Source organism: Opisthocomus hoazin, chromosome W (assembly GCF_030867145.1).
Source record: "Opisthocomus hoazin isolate bOpiHoa1 chromosome W, bOpiHoa1.hap1, whole genome shotgun sequence".
NCBI lineage: Eukaryota > Metazoa > Chordata > Aves > Opisthocomiformes > Opisthocomidae > Opisthocomus > Opisthocomus hoazin.
The window spans coordinates 38,670,597-38,697,792 of record NC_134453.1 but is presented as its reverse complement, the minus strand read 5'-3'; the positions used below and the strand labels follow the sequence as shown (position 1 = coordinate 38,697,792).

Below are 27,196 nucleotides of genomic sequence, written 5' to 3'. Positions count from 1 at the left end.
GAGAACGGCGAACACGGAACCCTGTTGGGAAGGTAGAGCGACGAGCTCAGGACACTGGAGCAGGGGGACCGTCACGTCGCCGTTCCCTGCCGCACTGTCACTTCCTGCACTGACACTTCCTGCCACGCTGTCGTTTCCTGCCACAGCACTGCTTCCGCATCGAGATGCAGCTCTGCACCAATCACAACGAGTTGCAGTAGTTTTGCCTATATATGGATTAGGGGTCTAACCAATCAGATGCTGTAATTGCATTGCTATATAAACCTTGTTTTGCTGACTAATAAGGGTGAATGATCTATACTCATATTGGGGTGACATCTTTACAACGGATCCGTAACCCACGCCAACACATGGCCAGCTCGATAACCCCAGGGGTCCACCACAGACCCAACAGTGACTCAGATTAAAAGTTCTACTTACGGCCTTGGCTAACAACACAAACTCATTGTCCTTAAAGGGATCGTAGGGATCAGTGGGAGGTGGAGGAAGTGGTTTTCCATGGCTTCCATAGATGCATCCCCAAACTAGTATGACCAACAATAACGTGCGCATTCTGATTAAGTCACAATCTGTGTCCATTTTGCTTCCTCCAGGAGGGTGTGTCCGGGTCAGTTGTTCCTTCTTGGAAAGTAAGAACAAACTCGCTTCTCGGGTCAGAAGGAAGGAATAATCCACTTAGTGTGAATCTTATGGACCTTCCCACAAGCGTCTCTCGCCTTCCAAATATATTTGTTCCCCGGGGTGTCCAATACCAACAGTGCTGCTCCCACAGTGGGGAGTTCAACCAGGACAGGTTGCCCGGGGAAATGGGATGGGTTGTTAGAGTGACCAGAGCCATGCGAGGTGGACATAATTGTTGGTGCCTAGGGGCAAAACGCTGTAATCTTTGGGCATCCATTTGTTCCCCAGCGGCTATTGACACTGGTCACTGCGTCCCCCACCCGTTCGGCCCATCCTGATTTGTGTGGTTTCAGAAATCGCTTTAGTAAACCATTTGTTCTTTCCACGATCCCATTTGCTTGTGGGTAGTATGGTGTGTGGAACACCCATGAAATTCCCTCTTGGGCCGCCCATTCTTGAACTATTTTAGCTGTGAAGTGTGAACCATTGTCCGATTGAATCGATTGTGGTTTAGGGAAGGTCCCAAACCATTCTTTCAGGGCCTTCACAGTATTCTCCCCTGTCGCCTTGGCACATGCCTTGGCCTGTACTAGTCCAGACACTATTTCAACACTCACCAATATGTAACATTTTCCCTCTGATTTTCGAAACGGACCAATGTAATCAACCTGCCAGGCCTCCCACAAACCTTTTCCTTCTCTTAAGTGCAGGGGGTCATTTTCCAGGGGGTGTCTGTCCAAACGGACACGACACTGTTCACAAGAGGATATACATGTTTTGCATTCCTCCCTGGTAACTGGCCACCCTCGAGCTTGCGCCTCACGCAATAAATCATTTATCCCTGAATGTTTCTGTTTTATATACAGCCATTCTAATAAATGTTCCAAATTTTCTGTTATTTGGGTGCTCTGCAGAGGAACTAGTCGAGCTAGTTTGTCCACTTCAGCATTCCATCGGTTCACTGGGGTGTCACTTTGTTGGTGGGATGCAACCCATGCCACTGCAAACTTCCCACATTTAGCAATTGCAAGAATATCTTGCCATTTTTCCTTTTGCCATATCGGTATCCTGTTAACCTCCCATTCATTCTGTTCCCTGAATGGCAGCCACTCTGTGCAGCCTTTAAAAACCTCATAGGAGTCAGTATAAATATATACAGGGGAAGCAGCTTGGGCCTCATGCTGGAATACACTCCACACTGAAGTTAGCTCTCCCACCTACGCGCTGCCCTCCCCTTCAGTAATGATTTGTTCCTTAGTCCCGACCTGAAGTGCCACAGCTCGATACTTCCAAATCTTTCCTTCTCGCTTCGACGAAGCATCTGTAAACCATACGTTCTGTAACTGTTCAGAAAATGGGGGAGCTGTTTGTATCACAGGAGCAAGCTGGGGCGCATCCTTATCTAGGTCTGCCTCATCCTGTATATTCAACACTTTAGTAGCTCCTTCAGATACAGAAAAGATCTCACAATAATGCTCTATTTGGGCATACCATTTCCGTACGGAGGCTCTTTGAGCCACCCCGTCAGGGGGTGGGGTTCCTGTTAAAACTGCTTTGGTCACTTTAAATGGGCCCCGAAGGATTATGGGCTGCTGTCGGATAGTTCGTTCGGCCTCTCTCAAAGCCAGACTAACTACAAATAGACCCTTTTCCCAAGTTGTATACCTTTTTTCAGCATCCTTGAAACTACGTGAATAGAATCCGATGGGCCGAATGGGCCCCTCTGGCCCCTTTTGCCACAAATGAATTGAGAGCCCAGTTCGGGAAAACCCCCATTCGATTTGGACTGGGTCTGTCGGATGGATAGGTCCAAGGGCTTGGTATGCATTTGCCTCAAACACCAACAGTCGTAACGCCTCATTGTGGACCTGGGTCCACTCCCATTGGGCCTTTTTCCGCAGTAAATCATACAAAGGTCTAGCAATAATCAAAAAGTTAGGGACATGTTTTCTCCAGAACACGAGCAGTCCTAATGCATGTTGCAGATCTTTCTTTGATTCTGGCATTTTAATTAGGTCGAGGGAGGACAGAGTATCAGGGGGGATACAAGTCATTGCCCCCCTCCACCAGATTCCCAAAAATTTCACTTCACTAGAAGGGGCTTCTATCTTTTCGGGCGGAATTGTCAATCCTATATGTTCTAAATGGGTGATAATGTCCCGCTGCACCTCCTTAACTTCCTCTATCTGACTCCCTCCCACAAGCACATCATCTATATACTGATAAATCTTCACCCCCGCTTGTATGGGGGTCGCTTCCAATTCCTGCGCTAGAGCATGGTGAGCTAACATGGGAGAGTGCTTATAGCCCTGGGGAAGCCGAGTGAAAGTGTACTGCTGTCCTTCCCAGGTGAAAGCAAAACGGCTCTGATCTTCAGGTTGAAGGAGAACCATAAAGAACATATCCTTAACATCAATAGTTGCCAGAATCAGGTGCGCGTGCTCCTGAATGGTGCTAATGAGCTCGGCAATGTTGGGCACAGCAGCAGTTAACGGTCCCGTATTAGCATTCAAACGGCGGTAATCGACTGTTAACCGCCACTTTCCATTAGGTTTTCGCACCGGCCAGACCGGGGAATTGTAAGGCGAGTGGGTGGGAACCACCACTCCTTGTTCCCGCAGCTCTGCCGGCACCGGGGCTATGCCTGCCCTGGCTCCCAACGGCAGCGGGTAGGGTTTCACATTCGTTAATTTAGAAGGGGGGGAGGGCAGGCGCCGCTTGTAGCAGACGCACCTCCGCGCTGGGGGTTTTAGCCAATTGTCTAATTTGGGGGGCACCGAAGGACCACGAATTTCCCTGGGTATCACGCCACTGTTTACCCTTTAAAACATCCATGCCTAAAAGGTTCATTTGGAAAGGTCCCACAGCTACCATGGTGTCCACGGGGTCCTCCTCCCCCGGTAGCCATAATGTCACCGGAGTCATGGGCACTGTCTGAGTTTTCCCCAAGGCGTTTAAAACTATCAGTCTTTTGGACGGGACCGAAATTCCACACCGTTCCGCCTCGACCCGGCTTAGCACAGTAATTTGTGCTCCGGTATCAACCAAAAAGGTTACCGGTCTCCTCTTGGGCCCTACCGCCACTGTAATCAATAAATCCCCTTTGTTATTGCAGGTGAGTTGTCTTACAAACATCCACCCTCCGCCTCCCCCCTCACCCTGGGGGAGCGGAGGATTTAGTTTCCTACCAGCTTCTTCCCTATTTCGTTCCCCCCTCAGATTCACCAAGGGTGGGGTACTAGGACCTGGCGCAAAAGCGATTTCTCGCCCTGACCATCTCTGCACAAGCTGTCCTAGCTTCTTGGTCGGGAGTCCATCCATGAGGTCCCGGGGAATGCCCTTCTGAAGCCCTAACTGCCAGAGTCCCTGCCGATTCAGGGGCTTTTCTTTCCCGGCCAGATCCGGGCTTCTCCCCGAGAAAAACGACTGCCCACTCCCTCGCTCTGCGGCTCGCACAGCTCTGCTTTCAGCCCTTTGATATGGCTGGTTAACAGGTCCGTATCTCCTCCCATAGTTAATCAGCTCTTAGGCTATCTCCCCCCACGTCCACACTTTCCTCCCCGGCCACCGACGGTCGGGGGCCGCCCCCCCCTCCAGGGCAGCCGCGATTCTCTCCTCTCTGGGGGTGTTTTGAATTATCCCCTGCAGCTGGATCCCTATGGGTTTCAGGGAATCGGGAAGCCCCCGTATTAGGGGAGTCATTCTTTCAGGGTCTGCTGGCAGCAGCATCGGGGAGCTCAGATTAGGCTTGAGTTCCCGATCATACATCATCTGAAGACAAGCCGCTTTCTGCACACTTTCCAGCAACTGATCTGTTGTGCCCGTTATGGCCAGGGGATCCCCCCTCTCCAGCGGGTTCAACCCCCCTGCCCAGTACGCAGCCCTCTGAGTCAGCGACCACGGGGCTCGGTGATCGCCGGTGGTTAAGAACACGCCCGGGCCCCAGTACCCTTCCGCTTCCCTTTCCGACAACAAGATCCCATCCCCCCCCGACAGGGACACCCTCCAGACATATTCGGTCTCTGATTCTCTCGCGGTTCTCGCAAAATCTTTTCGCAGCTTTGCCAATTCGATTGCCGCAAAAGGGATTTCTTTAGTAATAACCTGGGGACGATTATCACCGTCATCTTCATATACGAATTCCGTTTTAACCAATGGATACATGTGGGGGGGGCTGCCTGCGGTCTCTTTTGCTCCCTTCAAGTCACCCTGGGGATAGATCGATCGTATCTCTTTCTCTGCCCGCGCTACTTCTGTTTCCGCCAAGGAGTCTGCCTCCCTCAGGAGCTGATTCCTTAACTCCTCCTTCAATATTACGTTTTGGCGCCTTTCCTCCTCCAGCAGCCGTTTACTTTCCCGCAACTGTTCTCGCAGCGTTTCTACCACCGCTTGCAGAGAATCTACCACCGCCTCAGCCTGACCAGACCTCTGATTCCTTTCCTCCACTGCAGCAGCCAAACTCGCTCTCAACACCGCACAGATGATCGCTTTTCCCTTCCCCCTCTTAACTCTGGCTTCTTTTTGCAACACTTTCATTCTGTCTACCACACTCTGTAACCGAAACCAATGGTCCCTCGCCCAGCCTTGCCCCTGGAGCAAGGGACGAGCTCGGTGAGCCTCTAGAAAGTCGTACAGCCTCTCTGTTTCCTCAGCCCGCATGGAAACACAATCACACGTGTCGGCTGCCTGCGGGGCAGCCATTTTCCTACAAAGGGCATGTCGTCCCGGGAGGGACGATCCCTGGGATGCTATCCCAGGAGACGAGATTAAGATGCAAACGCAGTCATATGCCGTGCCACCTTGTAAACTTTATTTTTGGTGAACCGGGAATCGGAGTTCTGGTGGGGACGGCAGTGGAGGGGGGGCGCGGAGAAGACGAGACAGGAAAAAAAAAAAAGGTAAAGTTGGAAAAACCCCAGCGGGCGAGGAAAAGAAGTGCGGGGGGGGGCGAGGATCAGTTACCACCACCACGGATTCGATGATGTCCAGCGATGTCCAGTCAGCTCAGTCTCTGTGCAGGCGTGGAGCCCCGGCGAGAGTAGAGCCCAGCAGCCAGGCGGTGAGGAGGAGAGCAAGAGAGCGGCGAGGACCACGTGCTGCCCTTTTATAGGGGCATTTGCGCATGCGCAGAGTATGTCCGCATACATGCAGTTCCTGCCATGCGTGCTTCCTGCTTAGACAAGTCCGTTCTTGCCCGTCCACAGGCTACTCTGTGCGCAAGCGCTTTCCTGCAGGTTGTTGTGGTGGTTTCTTTCCAGAGGCCAGCAAGAGATGACAATGACAATGTCGAGACAAAACCAGTTTGTAGCAGTCTTCTACAGTATCTGGGTGTTGTTATCTAATATCTGTAGGTCAAATCTAGGCCCTGTCATGTAGGTCGAGTTGTCACATCTCTTGCTGGCCTCTGGAAAGAAACCGCCACAATGACGTGTCTTCTCCAAAACTCGGGCCAAGTATTATTGTCACAGTTCCAATGAGTAGACCCTATCCCGTATAAAGGGGTAGGGTCTACTCATATCCCGTATAAAGGGAGTCTCATGTCACCTTTTAGTAAGGCAGTACAAATCCAACAATCCTTAGCTCCTGCGGCATTTGCTGTCATCTGAATTGCATTGTAATATAAGTTCTCACTCCAGGTGTTCATTAATAAGCCTAGGTTTAACAAAGTTACCGCTGTAATCGTAGTTTCAAACCGCCAGCCTTTTCGATAGTCCATCTTGGTTCAGGAGCCTTCTTCACTCGAGAATAATGGATCCAGGCTGGTTGTCCTCGATTCTTGATTGCAGTGAAAGTGGTCAGCAATACCTGGTAAGGTCCATTCCACTTCTCTCTCAGTGGATCACCTGAAAAATTCTTAACATAAACCCAGTCTCCAGGGCTAAATGGATGGATCGAGTGATCTGACCCCTTAGCCCTGGTACCCAAGACATTTTTACTAATATTTTCTAATTGTTTTCCCAAGGATATAACATAATTCTGTAGATACTGCATGTCGTAGACTACTCTGATCTTCTAGCAGGGATTGCAAGACTTTTGTGGTAACACTGGCTTGCTTCTCTGCCCAGCGTTCCGTGTTCACCACTCTACTTCTGTAGCAGTGTTCCATGTTCGCTACTTTCAAGGTCTATCTCCATTACCAAGCCTGGGTTGCTCAACAGCACCAAACTATGTCCCCTCTCGTCCAGCCAGGACTCCACAATTCCCCTTTTTGTTTTTTAATGCAACAAAGTCATCTTTAGCCAGCAGCAGGCAAATAGTATCAACTTGCTGACAGTGATTCCAACCTTGTGCTATTAAGGACACTATGATGTGTACCTTTGAAGTCAATGTTTTCATGGGCATATGAGACAAAAAGATCCATTCCAGAGTCTTCAACTTCTGCGTGTTAACACACCACTGATCGAAAAGAGGGTAAGGCTGTAAAACAAAACCTTCATAAATGATATACAAATTTGTTGGCAATTCGACATTAATTCTGAAGGTAAAGGCAATTGCAATTCTATCTGAAATCTTTTGTAAAACAGTTTTTGCTTTTGGCATTGATCTTCGGGAAAATAATAAATCTGAGTCCTTTTTGACAAAGTAAATAGAGGGGACAAATCTTCAGCTGTAAAGTCAATATTTTCACCTTTCAGCAGAGTGAATAACATCATCTAGGTAGACCATCTGAACCCTGGAAAGATAATAAAGTCCAGCTGTTTGTTCACAAGGAATTCTACTGCAGTAATTGAATTGTATGCATATTTTGTAACCAAGTCCTTGAATGTCAGAAAAGATGGTTCTCGCCGCGCCGCTTCTGGGCTTGCCTGAATGGGCCGGCGCGCTGGGATCGAGGGAAGGGGGGGGGGAAAAAAAGGGGGGGGGGGAAACCGTGCCGCCGGTTGCCCGGGGGGAGCCATGTGCCCCACCAGGTGTAAGGTTTGCTGACCCGTTCGATGCGGTGACTGCTGGCGCGGCGGCTGTACAGCGTCTGAGGGACTGTGGAGTTTTATGTTGGAATTCACCTCGTTTTGATCTCAGGTCGGGTACGCCAATTGCTGTCGAGAGACCCTGTCGTGCACTTTCGGGATGCTGGAGTTTTACACCCCACTTCCCATTTCTCTGGATTCAAAGGATCGTCAGGTTCTGGCAGATTTACTTCCCGCATTTCTCATGTTCGGTAGGAATTTCGTCGTATGTAGGGTTAAATTTCAACAGACTGCTGCTCTGTCCTTGCTTTTGAGATAAGGACAGAGGTATAGCAGCTGCTTCTGAGATAGTCTCTGTAAGTTTTAGAGCATTTAAAGCTGTATGCACTGATTTCCAAGTAATGATTTTCTCAGGTATTTTAAACTGCAAGACTTTGTTCTTTCAAACTTCACTGTAAAAAATTCTTTAATGGAGCCTTCGCTCCTTTTCTCAGTGACTGTCCCATTCTCCAGTGAGCCGGGGGGGGGGGGGGTGGGGAAAACAGACCTGATTCCTGCTCAGGGTCTGTTAGACCCAGCCCCTGCTCACGGCTTTCTTCAGGTGGTAACTTAGTGGCCACTCCTCCGGCCAAACACCTGTACTTACGATTGTCATCCATTAACCTGTTCCACAGGACAGGCTAAGGCTTGTGTACCTCTGATAATGGTGGTAACATTCCACTGTCCATCTAGGATGGCATCTCTTGTAACACCGCTCCAGCGGGTAGGTGTGATCCGTGCCAGAGGCCCAGCTAAACATCTCGGAGAGGAAGCCTCATTTTCCCGGTGGGGGGGTTGGTAACGATTGACATATGCTGGAACTGCGAGCTCTTTTCTTGAAGATGTTGCAAAACTGACTGCAACAGATAGCATGGTTTTTGGGTGTTTTTTTTGTTTTTGTTTTTGGTTTTTTTTTTTTGCAATTTGTTCTGGCCACCATCAGAGGGCGTCGGGAGTGGAGACGCCTCGCTGGAATGTGGCAGGGGTGGATAGAGAGGAGGGGCCGATGTTGCAGGCCGCGCCCCAGGAGGGGCCGATGTCGTAAGCCGCACCCCTTCTCCCTCCCCCTCTGGGGGTGGTACTAGCCGCTCCTCCCCTCTTCCGAAAGACAGTCGCAGTTCCGCGCCCGACTCCTCCCCGCTCCCCGGGGGCGGTCGTACTACCGCGTCCGGCTCGCATTTCGAGTTGATGTCTCTGGCAGCAACTTCCGGTGGGCCACCCCCCTCTGCGCCCAGACCGGAACCGCACACTGCACTCGCTCGAATCTCGGCAATTGTGTTACAAGTGATCCCAGTCATCCCTCTAACGGCAGGTAGCCCGAAAACCCATGCTAATGTCCCAGGCTTAGGCACGTGATCTTTCCCGGGCTCCGGAGCTAGCATCTGAGCTGCAGCACACGCCACCTCTCGTTCAGCTTTCATGGCTTTTAAGGTGTGTAATACTGTTCGCCAGAGCTCGCGGACGGCTTTTATCTCCTTTTCCTCCTTGTCCTCCCCCGTTATTGTCCTTTCCCACCTCGTCTCTCCTAACTGTTGCCATTCCGAGACGGAAAACAGTACCGGGGTATCCGCAAAGTGACCCCATCGTTGCCCCAGTTTAATCAACTTCATGAGTTGGTTTGCCGTTGCGTCTATTCCTCTCTTAGAGAGAATACCGACTAGCAACGTTGCCGCAGCATCCACCTCCATGCCTGCGACCCCGGCCTCCATGTTAAAATTTAGCTGCGCCAGGCAGCCCCAGTGTGGCTCGAAAATCCCTGGGAGTCGGCCGTCCGTACCTGCCCTGCGCATCCGCACCCAGGCAGGACCCTCCCAGCCGTTACTCCCACGCCCCCTCTCTAGCTGCTCACCGCAGACCGAGGCACTCCTGCAGGGAAACCGTCCATCCGCTGCTACCAAATGTAGGCGTGGGTAACGGACCCGTTGTAACGATGTGACCCCAATATGAGTATGATCGTACAGCTTTATTAGTCAGCAAAACAAGGTTTATATAGCAAAACTATTACAGCATCTGAATGGTTAAAACCCCAACCCATATATAGGCAAAACTACTGCAACTCGTTGTGATTGGTGCAGAGCTGCATCTCGAAGTGAAAACAGTACTGTGGCAGGAAACAGCAACGTGGCAGGAAGGAAGTGACAGTGTGGCAGGAAACGGTGACGTTCCCCCTGCTCCAGTGTCCCGAGCTCGTCGCTCTGCCTTCCCAGCAGGGTTCCGTGTCAGCCACTCCCAAGGCTCACTTCCGGATCAGAACCTGGGTTGCTCAACGCACCAAACTATGTCCCCTCTCGTCCAGCCAGGACTCCACAGATACTGATTTCCCAACTGGTTCAAATCTTCCCCTTGATATTTAGCCTGATATGGTGTCCCATATAGTATCTCAAAAGGGCTCAGATTTTCTTTGGTCCTAGGTTTTACACGTATCCGAAGAGTACAATAGGCAATGCTTGGTACCAACGTAGATTTGCTTCTTGGCATATTTTTGCTATCTGTTGTTTTATCATGTGGTTCATCTTTTCTACTTGCCCACTGGCTTGTGATCTGTAGGGCATATGTAACTGCCAATCAATTCCTAATAGTTTGCTGACCTGTTGCACTACTTCTGCACAGAAATGTGTCCCCCTATCCAAGGAGATAACTGTTGGTACCCCAAACCGAGGTATTATTTCATTTAATAATACCTTAGTTACCTCCCTTGCTTTGTTTGTTCTACAAGGGAATGCTTCTGGCCAACCTGAAAAAGTATCTGCAAGTACTAATAAGTACCTGTGCCCTCCTTTTCTTGGAAGTTCAGAGAAATCAATTTGCCAGTGGTCTCCTGGTACACTTCCTTTTCCAATACTTCCTAATTGTACCCGTTTACCTGTGTTGGGGTTGTTTTTTAAACATATTTCACACTGTTGGGTTACTTGTCAGACTGTAGTATACAAATTTTTCCCCTGTTAATTTCTGATTTAAAAATTTATACAGAGAGTCTGCTCCCCAATGTGTTCTATTGTGTTCTTCTTTAACCACCCCCCATATCTATTTGGCAGGGATTATGATTCTGCCATCACTTGAGTAGGCCCATCCCCGGGATGGAATCTGTCCTCCTAATCCCTTTATTAATTCTTCATCATCTTTAGAATACTCAGTATTTTCTTGGTCAATTAAGTTTCTACTTCTATTTTCTGGGATTAAGGCCAAAATCTCTCGCATTCTTTCTGCCGCTTGTTTAGCTTCATAGTCAGCCAACCTGTTACCTCTTTCCTGGTCAGCGTTACCCTTCAGGTGTCCTCGGCAGTGCATGATGGCAACTCTTGTTGATAGTTGAACAGCTTCTAACAGGCGAAGGATTTCCTCAGCATATTTGATCTGCTTCCCTTGTGCAGTTAGTAGTTCTTGCTCCTTCCAAATTGCCCCATGAGCCTGGACAACTCCAAAAGCATATTTGGAATCTGTCCATGTTTTTATCTTTTTTCCTTTTGCTAATTCCAGAGCCCTAGTTAGGGCAATCATTTCGGCCTTTTGAGCTGATGTTCCAGCTGGGCCATTATCAGTTTTAATTTGTTCAGGTACTCCCAACACAGCAAAGGCTTGTGCCCGATGTCGTTGGGTTGCTTTGTCATTGGTAGAAGTAGCTGCTGTTGCCCAGATGGCAGCCGAACACGTATCGACAGAGACATGGATGTGCTTCAAACGCCCGAACTGGGGGAACTCAGACACATCGGTTTGCCAAAGTTGTCTGGGCTGTAGACCTCGAGGATTTACACCACCATCCTGTATAGGAGTGAGTCTCGCACAGTCAGGGCAGGCTGCAACAATAGCACGCGCATCTGCTTTAGATAATGAAAACTGTCTTTGCAGCGCCATCGCAGACTGATGGAAAAAATCATGCGCTGCTCGTGCAGCATCAAAGTTCATGGACAGTTGTACGGGAGTGGCTGTCACTAGTTGGTCCGCATGGTGGTTGCTCTTAGGTCTTGTAAGAGTCTCCATTTTTCCAGACTTTTCTGAATGGTAAACACAGGAGTATTCCAAAGACTAGTGGATGGGACCAAGTGCCCCAACTTCACTTGTTCATCCACCAATTCTTGGAGATGGGCGAGCTTTTCAGTAGACAGCGGCCATTGGTCCACCCAGATCGGCTTTGTTGTCAACCACGTGAGCTTCAGTGTAGGCCTGGATGCGCTCGCTTCAATGGTCGCTGTCAAAAAGGCGTCTGAATGACACAACCCCATTGTGATAATACGTCTCTGCCTAATAGCCAAATAGTGGTATTCAAGACACAAGGGCGTGCTTGTGCCAACAACTTATCATCTTGGTCTACAAAGGTAATGAACTCAGTACTCATTTGTGTCGCTGTTGCCCCACCGATTCCTGTCACCATGCCCGACACTACCGTCAATGGCCATGACTCTGGCCATTGGGCCCTCGGGATGGTGAGGAGACTGGAGCATCTCCACTACGAGGAGAGGTTGAGGGAACTGGGCTTGTTCAGCCTGAAGAAGAGAAGGCTGCGAGGGGACCTTATAAATGCCTACAAATATCTGAAGGGTGGGTGTCAGGAGGATGGGGCCAAGCTCTTTTCAGTGGTGCCCAGTGACAGGACAAGGGGCAATGGGCACAAACTGAGGCACAGGAAGTTCCGTCTGAACATGAGGAGGAACTTCTTCCCTCTGAGGGTGACGGAGCACTGGAACAGGCTGCCCAGGGAGGTTGTGGAGTCTCCTTCTCTGGAGATATTCAAGACCCGCCTGGACAAGATCCTGTGCAGCCTACTGTAGGTGACCCTGCTTCGGCAGGGGGGTTGGACTAGATGACCCACAGAGGCCCCTTCCAACCCCTACTATTCTGTGATTCTGTGATTCTGTGATTCTGTGATTCTGTGATTCTGTGATTATAGTAACATCTGCTCCGGAGTTTAACAACATTTTCTGGTCTTTTAGTACAATGCCGTTCGGTCCTTTAATAGTGATCTTTCTTATGGGCTATTCTGTGGAAAGAGATTGTACGAATGCCACCAAGGGGGGTCCACTTGAGCCAAAGGCGTCACTTCCCCTATAGTTAGGGTCAGATAGGGGGACCTGAGCAATAAAAGGAATCAGTTGGGCAACCTTGCTGCCTCGTTTGAAGATTAATGGTGGCGTGAATACCTTTAACATAATCCCTATTGGGCCTGTGAAATCTGCATCAATTACCCTTGGTAGGACAAAAATTCCCTGTCTAGATGCAGAGGATCGCCCCACCAACAATGCACTCAGCTCATGACCTAAAGGTCCTGTGGCTACCAAGGGGACGACATGCACCTTATCATCTTCTATAGTGATGTCTTGTCCCACGGCCAGATCGACTCCTGCGGAGCCTCTTGTGGCGGCTCGGAGCTCGTCGAGACAGCCATAGCTGTGGGGAACTTCCTTGTCCTCGCGCCCCCCATCCTGGCGCTGCTCTGCCCGTTTCCCGACAGTGGGGTACCATCCTTTTTAAACTGCGACCTGCATTGAGCTGCTTTATGCCCAAACTTGTCACATCTATGGCATGTCCCTACAAATTCGTCAGCCACCACCTTTTGCTTCTTCATCTGAGGACAGTTTCTTTTGTAATGGTCTTCCTCTCCGCAAATAAGACAACCAGTTTTTGCTTTAACACCTCGATCCCCTTTCCTCGTTTGCATGGCAGGTCGTAAAGCAGTGGCCGTAGCAGCCGCATGTATTCTGGCCTTCTCTCTTTCCTCCGCTAAGCGAGGTAATCGGGAACAAGCCTCCACGTACCGACTAAGGGTAGACCCACTAGGTAAGGATGCAATTATCTGTTGAAATTGAGTGTTGGCATTTTGAAAAGCTAAATCCTTTCCTACTGCATCTTTTGCTTCACTTGGCAGATTTGGTGCCGCATCTAATGCTTCCTTTAATCGGTCTATAAAGTGCATGTACGGCTCATCAGGACCCTGACGAATCTGCGTATAAGGTAATACAGGCTTCCCAATCTGTGGTAACTCAGTTAAAGCAGCCAGGGCTAAGCTCTGTGACTGTTGCAATGTTTGAGGGTGTAGCGCTGCTTGAGTCGCCCCCTCACGGAAAGCGCCAGTACCCATGAGCTGGTCTAGGGTAACTACACGTAAAGGATCATTGGCACCTAGCTGAAGGTTTTGCATCATTGCAACCTCACATTTATCCCGCCACTTATCCTTCCAAAACATAAAGGCAGTGGGGGGCAACACCAATTCTAACAATGCTCAGGCATCAGCTGGCACTAATATCTGATTTTTGAAAAAGGTGGTAACCAGCATCATAACTTGCTTGTTATCCAAGCCATAGTTCATTACGGTTTTTTGTAACTGACTCACTGTTTTCCAGTCAAAAGGAGCCCATATCCGTTGATTCCCCTGCGTAAACACCGGGAATGCTGTTAAACTGTTTGGTAGCATTTGTCCTTCAGTTACAGCATTTTCTATTACCCCCTCCATCATTGTCCCATATTAAAATTAGGGTCGCGTGTCGGGGGCGTCCCGTCTCCACTCCGACCTCCAGCAGCCACACCACCCCCCTCTGTACCGCCGGGTCCCTGCAGACCACACCCACCGCGCACGCAATCAGGCTTCTGAACACCGGATGCCCCCCCTCCTTGCTCTCTCCACTTCACGCCCCTCTTCCATGCCTCACATTCGTCATCCCCCACCCCCTTACCGTATTTACTGCGTAAATAGTGATCGGCGTCAGCTAAGCTCATTTTCCCGTCTGCCAATAGAGCCTAACCCAGCGCCGCTGCGAATGCTGTGCTGGCGAACTTTTGTTAATGCTTCCATTATTTGACCCCCCCTTAAATCACCTCCCCCATCCCGTCCGACTCCCCACATATGTGCTGCTCGACCGCTCACAAACCGTTTGTTATGGCTTGGTGAGCCTTTCGATATGCCTGTTTAAACGTGGTGTTACGGGATCCTTTATCTAGTCGTTGCATCTCGTCCAACAGCTTTGTCATTTGATCCTGTTGCTTTCTCAATGTGTCCGTAAGTTCACTTTTATGAATCTTTGGGTATAATAGCGATGTTGGTCCTTCGGGCAAGTCAGTATCCATTTCCGGGAGCGGCACATTCTCCGGCAGTGGTGGGGCTGTAGGTGGCGCTGGTGCCACACTCGGTTGTCCGCAGGGCTCCATTTCACAAGCCAGCGGCGCCGTACAGGAATCTTGACACTCTCCAGCGGGCTGACTGATTGCATAAACAGCTCTCGCGGCAGCTGCAGCCACAGTAACATCGTCCTTCATATCAGCAATCATATTTTTAACAGTTCAGAAAAAAGGGGCTAATTGTCGCGCCTCTTTGTTTCCGACCTGCACAGAGTCCCACAAGTCCATCCCAACTCTGTGCCATGCATCCGGATCGAACAGCTGATCCATTGTTGTTATCAGCTTTTGGTGGCGGCACCATAATAATAGTCCCGATATGTCTCCTTTAGTTAACTTAGCGTCGGCTCGATCTGCCAATTCCTACAGGCTTTTCAGTGCCGTGTTTTCTGACGCTGATACAGTGGAACCCATGCTGCAGATGTTCATGCCCCCCCTGGCGTGCCACGGATCCGCTCCTGCCTTTCTCGGGCAGCCCGGCTTACCTCGCCAGATGGCAGTCCCGTGCCTTTTTTTTTTTTTTGCTGCGATAAATCCATAGGGTCACCATAATGCCAAGTCTCAGCATCCGTGAAAGGACGGGAATGATTCTCACATGCATTGGTAAGATGCACAGTCGGAATACTTTATTCTTCCGCTTGTGCGGTTATATACATTTATCATATCTGTACACATGATTACGCTTACATCGGATAGGCTACAGACATAAATCACACACTGTTCACATGCCCCACATTCCCTTATAATTGGTAACTATGCACTAACGCCAATAGCAACAGACTGCCTCCACGTCCTTGAACACATCTTGTTTTTGCTAACTTTCTCAATTGTTATTCTTAGCTGTCCTTTCCAGCGGCCTGTTCAGTTATGCTAACTGTTTTGCTTAAGCGGCCTAGTCATGCTAACTCTCAAGCTACATCGACCCCAACAGGTATGACAGGTTAAAGTTGTTAAAATAATCTGTGGAAAGATAACAGAAATATAGAATTGTGAAGTAAAGTGGGGGGACAGCAAAGCAGTGGTATTTTAAAGAAAACCCCTTAGGATGTATCCTAGCACATTGGAAAGATTGTATGATTGTGTGTGAAACCTCTGTGTGAATGACAAATAAGTCAAATATGTATGCAGCAAGTGTAAAGTTCTGCTCGCCCGTGAGAGCAGCAGGCAGAGAAGAATGAAGCAGAAAAAAAAAAAAAAAGAAAAAAAAAAAAGAAAAAAAACAGGAAAAAAAAAGAGAACAAAAAACCCCACGTACATTTGGTATGTTCAGCAGGTATTGATTATTTCCGGTTTTTGACTTGGGGCTGTTGTATTTTGACTCTGATTCATTGGGGCTGTGGTTTATAATTTCTTAAGTATCAGTTCAGGGTCTTCCCGCAGGGAGGGAGTTTTGAGAAAGTCTCTCCTAGGATGTATATTGAAACATGGGGAAAAGTAGGGTGAGACCCCCACTCGACAACAGCTTAATAATGTATGGGGTATGGTTTGTTTAAAGAAAAATTGGCACAATTTTGGAATTGAATTGGGAATTTGGGGATTGGTTTCAAAATACTTACGATTTGGTATATACTGTGGGGTTACAAATTCTCTAGTTATTTGGCATTGATTGATCATTTCGGGACTCTGGTTTTGGGGTATGTATTAAATGTACTGTATATATTGTTTTGAATGAACTCTATGTGTATATATATATATATAACATATTAGCTGAAGTAATTTACCTGTATATATTGTTGTACTTAAGGGATACAGTTTGTAAACAGAAGGATTTTAAAAGATCCCTTCTAGGATATATGTGTGTGTGTGTGTGTGTGTGTTGTGTTAACCGACTGATGAAGAAATTGAGAAGTTACTTTATTGTAACATGAGCTTTGGAGGAGGTGATCCCCTAACAAAGAAACAGTTAATTGAATTATGATACGCTGTTAGAATTTTGTAGACAATTAAAAGGTATAGGAGATGAAAAGTTTAATGCAGTATTGAAAAAAAAAAAAGGAAAATCCCTCTGGATTTTATGAAGGGTTGTGTAAAGTGATGAAGACAAAAAGGTATCATGTTACAAGCTTCTTTGCTAGCTGCTGCTCTGAAACGAAAAAAAACCAGAGGAGTACTTAAAAGTCAAGAGACAGAAAGATGGAATGAGAACGGGGGGGAGCCAAAACAGGGTAGTCTTCCCCAGCAAAAAAAGGGGCAAAACCAAAATGACAAAAGCAACATCCCTTGTAATTAGAGGATCGAAAAGGAATAGAAGGACAAATTAATAACTTTTTACAGTATGGACTACTAGTGGAGTGTGAGTCAGAATACAATACTTCTATATTACCAATGGGGAAAAAAAACCAACAAACAAAAAACCACAGATGGAACTTGTCGGGTAGTACATGATTTAAGAGAAGTGAATAAGATTATTAAAGACATGCACCCTGTGGTAGCTAATCCCTAAACTTTACTTACTAAATTATGAGATAATCAAGTATGGTTTACAGTATTGAATATAAAAGATGCATTCTTCTGTCTGCCTTAACCAAAGAGAGTCAGAATTTATTTGCATTTGAGTGGGAAAATCCTACCACGGGTAGAAAAACCCAGCTTACCTGGACAGTGTTACACCAAGGATTTAAGAACAGCCTAACAATCTTTGGAAATCAACTAGCATGAGAACTTGAAGCATGGAACCCTCCTTCCAGAGATGGAACCCTTTTACAGGATGTAAATAATTTACTAATAGCAACAGAAACAAAACTTGACTGTATACAGTAGACTACCAGTTTGTTAAACTGTTTGGGTCTAAATGAGTATCAAGTCTCTCAACAGAAAGCTCAGATGGTGCGCCAATGATAACCTACCTTGAACACGAGCTGTCTGGAGGACAAAGAGAACTAGGAACAGAACGGAAAGAAGACATCTGCAGGACTCCCTTCCCTCAGAGGGTAAAAGACCTCAGGACCTTTCTGTGAATGACAGCAGACCAGATGTGAAAGAAAAACCCCTAGAAGATGCACAGGACTCCTGGTTCACAGATGGAAGCAGCATTGTCTGACAAGGTATTCAAAAGGCCGGGTACACAGTGACAACAACAGATGAAGTAGTTGAGTGTCAGTCACTACCTGCTGGAACATCAGCTCAAAAGGCTGAAATTATTGCCCTAACTAGGGCTCTGGGGTTAGCAAAACAAAAAAGAATAAATACATGGACAGATTCCAAATATGCTTTTGGAGTTGTCCACGTTCATGGGGCAATTTGGAAGGAGCGAGGACTACTAACTGCACAAGGGAAGCAGATTAAATATGCTGAGGAAATCCTTCACCTAACTGAAGCCATTCATCTACCAACAAGAGTAGCCGTCATGCACTGCTGAGGACACCTGAAGGGTAACACCGACCAGGAAAGAGGTAACAGGTTGGCTGACTGAGAAGCTAAACAGGCAGCAGAGAAAATGCAAGAGTTCTTGGCCTTAATTCCAGATAATAGAAATAGAAACCTGAATGACCAAGAAAATATACTACAGTCTGACAAGTAACTCAACAGTGTAAAATATGTTTAAAACATAACACAAATACAGGTAACCATGAACAATTAGGAAATTAGAAATTGATTGGCAGTTACATACGCCCTACAGACTACAAGCCAGTGGGCAAGTAGAAAACAGGAACCACATGATAAAACAACAGATAACAAAAATATGCCAAGAAGCGAATCTATACTGGTACCAAGCATTGCCTATTGCACTATAGTTTGATCGTGATTCCGATCCTCTGGAAGGGACCTCCAAGTCATTCTTACAGCAGGTGAGCAGCAAATTCTCTGACCAGGATTAGAGGGGCCCTGCCTCCAGCCAGGTGGAGGAAAGGGACAACCGCGTTTATTGGACGGTGTGGATTCGGTGGCCTGGCACGTCAGATCCACAAGAGTATCAAGCTCTAGTGGACACTGGTGCACAGTGTACTTTAATGCCATCAGATTTCAAAGGGTCAGAGTCCATTTGCATTTCGGGAGTAACAGGGGGGTCCCAAGAGCTGAAGTGAGCCTCACTGGGCAGGAGTGGCAGAAGCACCCATTGTAACAGGCCCCGAGGCTCCGTGCATCCTTGGCATAAACTATCTTAGGAGAGGGTATTTCAAGGACCCAAAGGGGTATCGGTGGGCTTTTGGCATAGCTGCTTTGGAGACGGAAGAAATTAAACAGCTGTCCATTTTTTCCTGGTCTCTTGGAGGATCCTTCCGTTGTGGGGTTGCTGAGGGTTGAAGAACAACAGGTGCCAATCGCAAACACAGTGGTGCACCGGCGACAATATCGTACCAACCGAGACTCCCTTATCCCCATTCACCAGCTGATCCGCCAGCTGGAGAGTCAAGGAGTGATCAGCAAAACTCACTCACCCTTTAATAGTCCCATATGGCCAGTGAGAAAATCTACTGGAGAGTGGAGACTGACAATAGACTACCGTGGCCTGAATGAAGTCACACCACCGCTGAGTGCTGCCGTGCCAGACATGCTAGAACTTCAATATCAGCTGGAGTCAAAGGCAGCCAAGTGGTATGCGACAATTGACATCGCTAATGCATTCTTCTCCATCCCTTTGGCAGCAGAGTGCAGGCCACAGTTTCCTTTGATTTGGAGGGGCATCCAGTACACCTGGAATCGACTGCCCCAGGGGTGGAAACACAGTCCCACCATTTGCCATGGACTAATCCAGACTGCACTGGAAAAGGGTGAAGCTCCAGAACATCTGCAGTACATCGATGACATCATTATATGGGGTGACACCGCAGAGGACGTTTTTGAGAAAGGGGAGAAAATAGTTCAGAACCTTCTGAAAGCTGGTTTCGCCATTAAGCAAAGTAAAGTCAAGGGAACTGTGCAAGAGATCCAGTTTTTGGGAATAAAATGGCAGGATGGGCGCCGTCAAATCCCAATGGATGTCATCAAAAAAATAGCAGCTATGTCTCCACCAACCAGCAAAAAGGAAGCACAGGCCTTCCTGGGTGTTGTGGGTTTTTGGAGGATGCACATCCCAAATTACAGCCAGATTGTAAGTCCTCTGTACCACGTGACCCGGAAGAAGAATGATTTTGAATGGGGCCCTGAGCAACGACAGGCATTTGAACAAATTAAACGGGAGATAGTTCATGCCGTAGCCCTTGGTCCAGTCCGGTCAGGGCAAGATGTAAAAAATGTGCTCTACACCGCAGCCGGGGAGAATGGCCCAACCTGGAGTCTCTGGCAGAAAGCACCAGGGGAGACTCGAGGTCGACCCCTGGGGTTTTGGAGCCGGGGATACAAAGGATCCGAGGCCCGCTATACTCCCACTGAAAAAGAGATTCTGGCAGCATATGAAGGCGTTCGAGCTGCTTCAGAAGTGGTCGGCACTGAAGCACAGCTCCTCTTAGCACCATGATTGCCGGTCCTGGGCTGGATGTTCAAAGAGAGGGTCCCCTCTACGCATCATGCCACTGATGCTATGTGGAGTAAGTGGGTCGCGCTGATCACAAAGCGGGCCCGAATGGGAAACCCCAGTCGCCCAGGAATTCTGGAGGTAATCATGGACTGGCCAGAAGGCAAAGATTTTGGAGCATCGCCAGAGGAGGAGGTGACACGTGCCGAAGAGTCCCTGACGTGCGGAAAGCAGACTCCACAATCTGTAAGTTTTTAAAGTAGGTATGTTTATTCGGCACCGGGCAGCATGGGGGGTAGTCCCACCAATGTCACGCACACCGAGCAGCAACGTGTCTCTTCAATTTATACAGTCAAAGATTACATATACATTAGATTTCCCAATACACCTGTACATATGCATCTATCCTCATTGCATATCAAAATCAGTTCCGAGAAATAATTTCCATATTATAATTACTTCCAAGAAGTAATTTCCATAGACTCCTCCCAGCTGTGCTTGTGCAGTGCCTCCTAGTGGTGGTCATCGAAGGTCCCAAGATGAAGGTCCATCCTCTTCATCACGGTGTCTGCTGATTGACCTTTTTTTGTGCGCAAACTCAGTTCTCTTCTGGCTCCCATCCATACAGCAGCGTCGGACTTGACCGGTTCTAGGCGACTCCCAGCCCCTATCAGGAACTAACCCCTTTGTATGGAGATGCAAGACTCTCTGCTTCAGTTAATTTAGACAATAGATAAGCACTATCAGTTTTTTAAATGCACAGCAACTATTAGGTAATGCCACTTCTATTAAAATCCCTTTAACCCCTTCCTTCAGTCCCCCCTTTTCAAAAAAGTTAGTAAATTCTTTTACTACTCTTAATTCTATTGTAGTACATCATTATTTAGCATCTTCTCAAAATACTTACTGGACTCCAGCTTTCATCATAATTGGTTTCTTTTCCATTCACTATAAGAATCTCCCATACTCTTGCAACACCAAAGGCTACACCTCTCGAGCTTTAGCTATCCTGGTCGGGAATGCTTCTGGCCAACCTGAAAAGGTATCGGTTAATACCAATAGATATCGATACCCCCCTTTTCTTGGGAGTTCCGTGAAATCAATTTGCCATTGTTGTTCAGGCCCATTACCTTTTTCAATCCGACCCATTTTTATTTTAGGGTTATTTTTCAGATTAGTCTGGAGGCAAAGATCGCACTGTTGAGTCACCTGTCTCACCGTGGTGTATAAGTTTCTAGCCACAATCTTTCTAGTTAAATGTTTGTACAGAGCCTTTGTCCCCCAATGCCTTTTTTATGTTCTTCCCTTATCAAATGCCATATCAGAAGGGAATGATTAGTTTTCCCTGTGGGATTTGAGCCCACCCTTCCTCATTATATGACTCTTCTAGATCTGTGAGAAGTTTCTGGTGTTCCTCAGTACATTCTGGCTTACTTTCTAGGGAGATTCGTCCATCAGGGATTAAAGCCCCTTCAGTTCTTACCTCCATTTTAGCCACCTGTTTTGCCTCTCTGTCCGCCAGCTCGTTTCCTTTTTCCAATTTTGAGCTCACTTTCTGGTGCGCCTTAATATGCATGATTGCCACTTTCTCGGGGAGTTGAACTGCCTCCAGTAGTTTCAAAATTTCTTCTGCATGTTTGATGTTTTTCCCTTGAGGGTTCAATAGTCCTCTTTCCTTCTAGATCGCTCCATGCGTATGCACAACTCCGAAGGCATACTTCGAGTCTGTGTATATATTCATAACTTTGCCTTGGGCCAATTCCAAGGCACGGGTTAAACTAATTATTTCTGCCTTCTGCGCAGAGGTGTTTATGGGCAAAGGTCTTGACTCTATGATTTCTTGACTGGTAGTAATAGCATACCCCGCGTGTCTCTTACCACTCAGAACATAACTGCTTCCATCTGTGAACCAGTTTTCTCCATTTTCCGTGGGGCTGTCTCTCAAATCCAGGCAACTTGCATAGGTTGCTTCAATGGTCTCCAAGCAGTCATGATGCACTGGTTCTCCTGTGTTTCCGCTGAGAAAGGAAGCTGGATTGACAATGTTAGTAACTATAATCTCCACATCATCCTGCTCTACCAGTATAGCCTGATATCTCAAGAATCTTTGTGGAGAAAGCCAGTGTCCTCCTTTTGCTTCCAATACTGCGGATACCGTGTGGGACACCAAGACAGTCATTTTCTGGCCCAAGGTAAATTTTCAGGCTTCCTGTATATTTAATATTACAGCTGCAACTGCTCGCAGGCATCTAGGCCAACCCTTCGCAGTTGCATCCAGTTGTTTGGAGAGATAAGCAACTGCACATCGATATGGACCCAGATCTTGTGCTCATATCCCCAGAGCAATCCCCTGCTTTTCGTGAGAGAAAAGGAAAAACGGCTTACTCACATCTGGGAGCCCTAAGGCAGGGGCCGACATCAGAGCCTTTTTCAGTAGTTCAAAAGCTTGCATGGTCTCCTTGTGCCATTTAAGGTGATTTTGTCCAGTAGCTGTTAGTGCATATAGTGGTTTAACAAGTAGTCCATAATTATAAATCCACAGCCGGCACCACCCGGTCATTCCCAAGAAAGTCCGTAACTCTTTCACTGTCTGAGGTCTCGGAGTTTGGCATACTGCCTCCTTACGGGCCTGTCCCAAAGTTCTTTGTCCAGCACTAATCTCATAGCCCAAGTCAATCACCTCGCGCTGTATTATCTGGGCCTTTTTTTTAGATACCCGGTACCCTTGGAGCCCCAAGAAATTTAGTAGACTCACCGTCCAAGTGATACAACCGTCTTCTGTTTTGTTGGCAATCAAGATGTCATCCACATGCTGTAGTAATTTCCCTTCTTCAGACAGGATTTCCCAGGACTCCAAGTCTTTTGCAAGTTGATTGCCAAAGATGGTAGGACTGTTCTTAAATCCTTGTGGCAGCACCGTCCAAGCTGAGTCTTTCGACCACTTTTGGGGTTCTCCCATTCAAATGTGAATAATTTCTGACTGGCTTCATGGAGAGGGAGGCAAAGGAAGGCATCTTTCAGATCTAAAACAGTAAACCAGGTTAATTCGGGAGCCAATACGGTCAACAAAGTATATGGGTTTGCTACTCCTGGGTAGAGGTCCTCTGTTATTTTGTTTATGGCTCGCAAATCCTGGACCACCCGATACGACCCGTCAGATTTACGGACAGGTAGTATAGGGGTGTTAAAATCCAACTGGCACTCTTTCAATAATCTTAATTGTAGAAATCTTTCTATCTCTGGCTGGATTCCTTCCTTATCTTCCTGTTTTAGGGGATATTGCTTAACTCTTACCAGTTGCCGGCCCTCTTTGAGTCTAACTTCAACAGGTTGAGCATTCTTCGCTCTTCCAGGGACATCAGTGGCCCATACCCCAGGGTATACCTGGTTTAGGATCTCCTCGTGAACTCTCCTTCTGTGGGAGGACTGGTTAGAAATAGACTCAGTACTTGAATATATTGTCGATCCTTTACCTCCCGAGTAATTTCTCCTTTTTCAAATGTAAATTTTGCACCCAATTGTTCCAACAAATCCCTTCCCAGAAGTGCCTTTGGGGAATTGGGCATATACAAGAATTTGTGGATGCCCCATTGTTTTCCCAATTTATACTTTAAAGGTTTACAAAAGTATGCCTTTTCACTTTGGCCAGTTGCCCCTTTTACCATGATATAGTCACTCCCCAGGGGCATCAAGGCTTGATTTAAAACCGAGTATGTTGCCCCCATGTCAGCCAAAAATTCTACCTCTTATTGTTCCTTCCTCTCTGTTGCTAAACACTCTCCATGCTTCATCCAGCAGGACTTTCAAGTTCCTACCTTTTGTAGGATGCAACCTCTGGAGTTTGCACCTAATGTCTGCTGTAGACTGACCCAACAATAGGGAGACTAGTTGTTGTATTCCTACCTCTGACCCAGGGTCCAGCAGTGTATTACAGTGCATTACATCCCTCAATCGATCCAGGAATTCGGATGGGGACTCGAAAGGACCCTGTTTAACTGCATATAAAGCTGGCCAATTTATGGTTCTGGGAATGGCCCTTTCCATTGCTTTAGAAATCCACTTTTGGTATGCCTGCAGTCTCTCCATGTGAGCAGACCTGTTAGCATCCCACTTCGGGTCTTGGAGGGGGAAATCCTAGTCCGGGAAGATATAGGGCTGTCTGGAGGAGTGGGGATTTCATCCGAGTTCGCATCCTGTTCCTGTGGTTGAGGGGGAGGCTTAAACAAGTCAGTTAGATTAGTACATCTTTGCCCAATGCTACATGCCGAACAACACTGCCTCAGTTTATCTCTGAATTCTTTATTGTTTTCTCGCTCAAGTGCAAGTACCATGGGGTCCTGCGGTGGTATCATTTTACAGTCCCTTTGTCACTCCGGATGGTTTCAGAGGGTGAAAAACATATTTGCATTTGAGACCTCATCCCATTTTTCTTCTCTCCTCAAAAACAGCATTAATTGCAAGAGAGTATTATAGTCTATTGACCCATTTAACGGCCACTTGGCCCCATCTTCCAATTTATATAAAGGCCACCACTGATTGCAATATTTGAAAAAGGGTCCTTTTACTTTCTATGCCTCCGGTCCCAACAATGTCTTTCCAGTGAGCGAGCACACAGCCTAAAGGACTCTTTTTCAAAATTCCTTCCTGATTGTTACCCATTTCGTGACTTCTTGCCCCTTTAACTTGTCTTTTGATATTCTTTTAATAAGTTTCCACGTGAATCGCTTCTTACAATTTGTTGTAGTTTCCTCCCAATCTTTCTCCCACACATCTCAAATTTCTGGAATCAATTTTTCCCTTTCAGACACCAGCTTCAATACCTCAATTTCTTGGTGAGTTCTTTCCCAACTATAAAACCGTGGGGTCCGGGGAAGGCACTTAGGACACTGTGCTCCTCGCCTCCTAGATACACAGTACCTCTTTTTATCACAAGATTTACACTTCAACAGGACCCAAGCTTGGTGCCAATTCTTATATAATCTAGGAGCTAGCCCACATGTGCAGCAGGGAATTATTCCTGCTTGCCCACCAACCCCAGGACTTATAATAATTTCTGGAGGTTGTTCCCAATCTAAGGCTACCTGCTACCCTGTGGGAGTCACATATGCCCCTTTAAAAAAAAATATCTCTTCTCCCTTTTGTATCCAATTCCCTCCGTCATTCAAATACTCCCTAGGTTCGAGCCCAAACCACCTAAGGAGTGATTTCTTTTGCTCTGCCACTTTAATAATTAGCCAGTTCCCATTCCCCATCACTTAGGAGAGTGATTAGGTACTACCGCAGCCCAAGTTGCACATTAAAAGATTTACAAGCTTTATAATTATTCCAGGTGCTTTGTCCGTCTCTGGCCGTGCTCCTTGCGGAGTTACGGAACTGCAGATCGCGACTCCCACTCACTTCACAATAATGATGTGTCTCAACCACACATACACACGCACAAAGGCAAAACTTTTAACATAAAATCCCCGGGTATTCAAATTATAACATTATCACTTCAGTTAGCATTCATACAAAAACCACCCGAACGCAATTGCGCGGAGGTCCGCTTACCTTTCTCCTGCTTCTTCTATGCAAAAACCACCCGAACGCAATTACGCAGAAGTTAGCATTATAAAAAACAACCGAACGCAATTGTGCGGAGGTCCGCTTACCCTTCTGTACCAAACATTAGCAGGTCCATGCTGAAGAGGCCCCACTGTATAACAAGCTGCCAGAAGAGAAGAAACTGTATGCCCTGTTCACGGATGGGTCCTGTCGCATTGTGGGAAAGCAGCGGAGGTGGAAGGCTGCTGTATGGAGCCCTACACGACAAGTCACAGAAACTGCGGAAGGAGAAGGTGAATCTAGCCAGTTTGCAGAGGTGAAAGCCATCCAGCTGGCTTTAGACATTGCCAGTCGAGAGAAGTGGCCAGTGCTCTGTCTTTACACCGACTCTTGGATGGTGGCCAATGCCTTGTGGGCGTGGCTGCAGCAATGGAAGAAGAACAACTGGCAGCGCAGAGGCAAACCCATCTGGGCTGCCCCATTGTGGCAAGATATTGCTGCCCGGCTGGAACAATTGGTTGTAAAAGTGCGTCACGTGGACGCCCACGTTCCTAAGAGTCGGGCCACTGAAGAACATCAAAACAACCACCAGGTGGCTCAGGCTGCTAAGACTGAAGTGGCTCAGGTGGATCTGGACTGGCAACATAAGGGTGAACTCTTTATAGCTTGGTGGGCACATGGCACCTCGGGCCACCAAGGAAGAGACGCGACATACAGATGGGCTCGTGACCGAGGGGTGGACTTGACCATGGACACCATCGCACAGGTTATCCGTGAATGTGAAACATGCGCTGCAATCAAGCAAGCCAAGCGGGTAAAGACTCAGTGGTATGGAGGACGATGGCTAAAATATAAATACGGGGAGCCTTGGCAGATTGACTACATCACACTGCCACAAACCCACCAAGGCAAGCGCTATGTGCTCACAATGGTGGAGGCCACCACCGGATGGCTGGAAACCTACCCTGTGCCCCATGCCACCGCCCGGAATACCATCCTGGGCCTGGAAAAACCCACCCTGTGGCAACATGGCACTCCCGAAAGAATTGAGTCGGACAACGGGACTCTCTTTCTTAACAGCCTCATAGACACCTGGGCCAAAGAACATGGTCTTGAGTGGGTGTATCACATCCCCTACCATGCACCAGCCTCTGGAAAGACAGAACGGTACAATGGGCTGCTAAAAACCACCTTGAGGGCAATGGGGGGTGGGACTTTCAAAAATTGGGATACTCATTTAGCAAAGGCCACCTGGTTGGTTAACACCAGGGGATCTACCAACCGGGCTGTTAGGGAAGACAGTCTGGGTTAGTCCTGCCTCGGGCAAATGTAAACCCGTCCGCAGGATTGCTTTTGCTCAAGGACCTGGGTGTAGCTGGTGGGTAATGCGGAAGTGTCGCGTTAAAGGGGGGGGTAAGGGGAGTCTGATATTCAACTAGCCTGCCAAAGCCCTTCCAAGGACTTTCACTGAAACAGTTTCGCAAAGTTGAAACAACAGGTAATTTATTCAAGCGACAGTTATCACAGATTCGGAATTGCCGTTGATAAATTCACTGTCTACAAAAGTTGAGCTCAGAGTAATAGT

The 27,196-nt window shown here is 47.6% G+C and overlaps 1 protein-coding gene across 1 annotated transcript; it reads right to left on the bottom strand.

Annotated features, from left to right (window-relative positions):
• Positions 1–863: 863 nt before the first annotated feature.
• Positions 864–5,322, bottom strand: LOC142365508 (uncharacterized). The gene is given in 3 exon segments (XM_075446329.1): positions 864–1,373; positions 1,956–2,065; positions 3,810–5,322. Coding segments are annotated over 3 exon segments (2,133 nt in total).
• Positions 5,323–27,196: the final 21,874 nt, after the last annotated feature.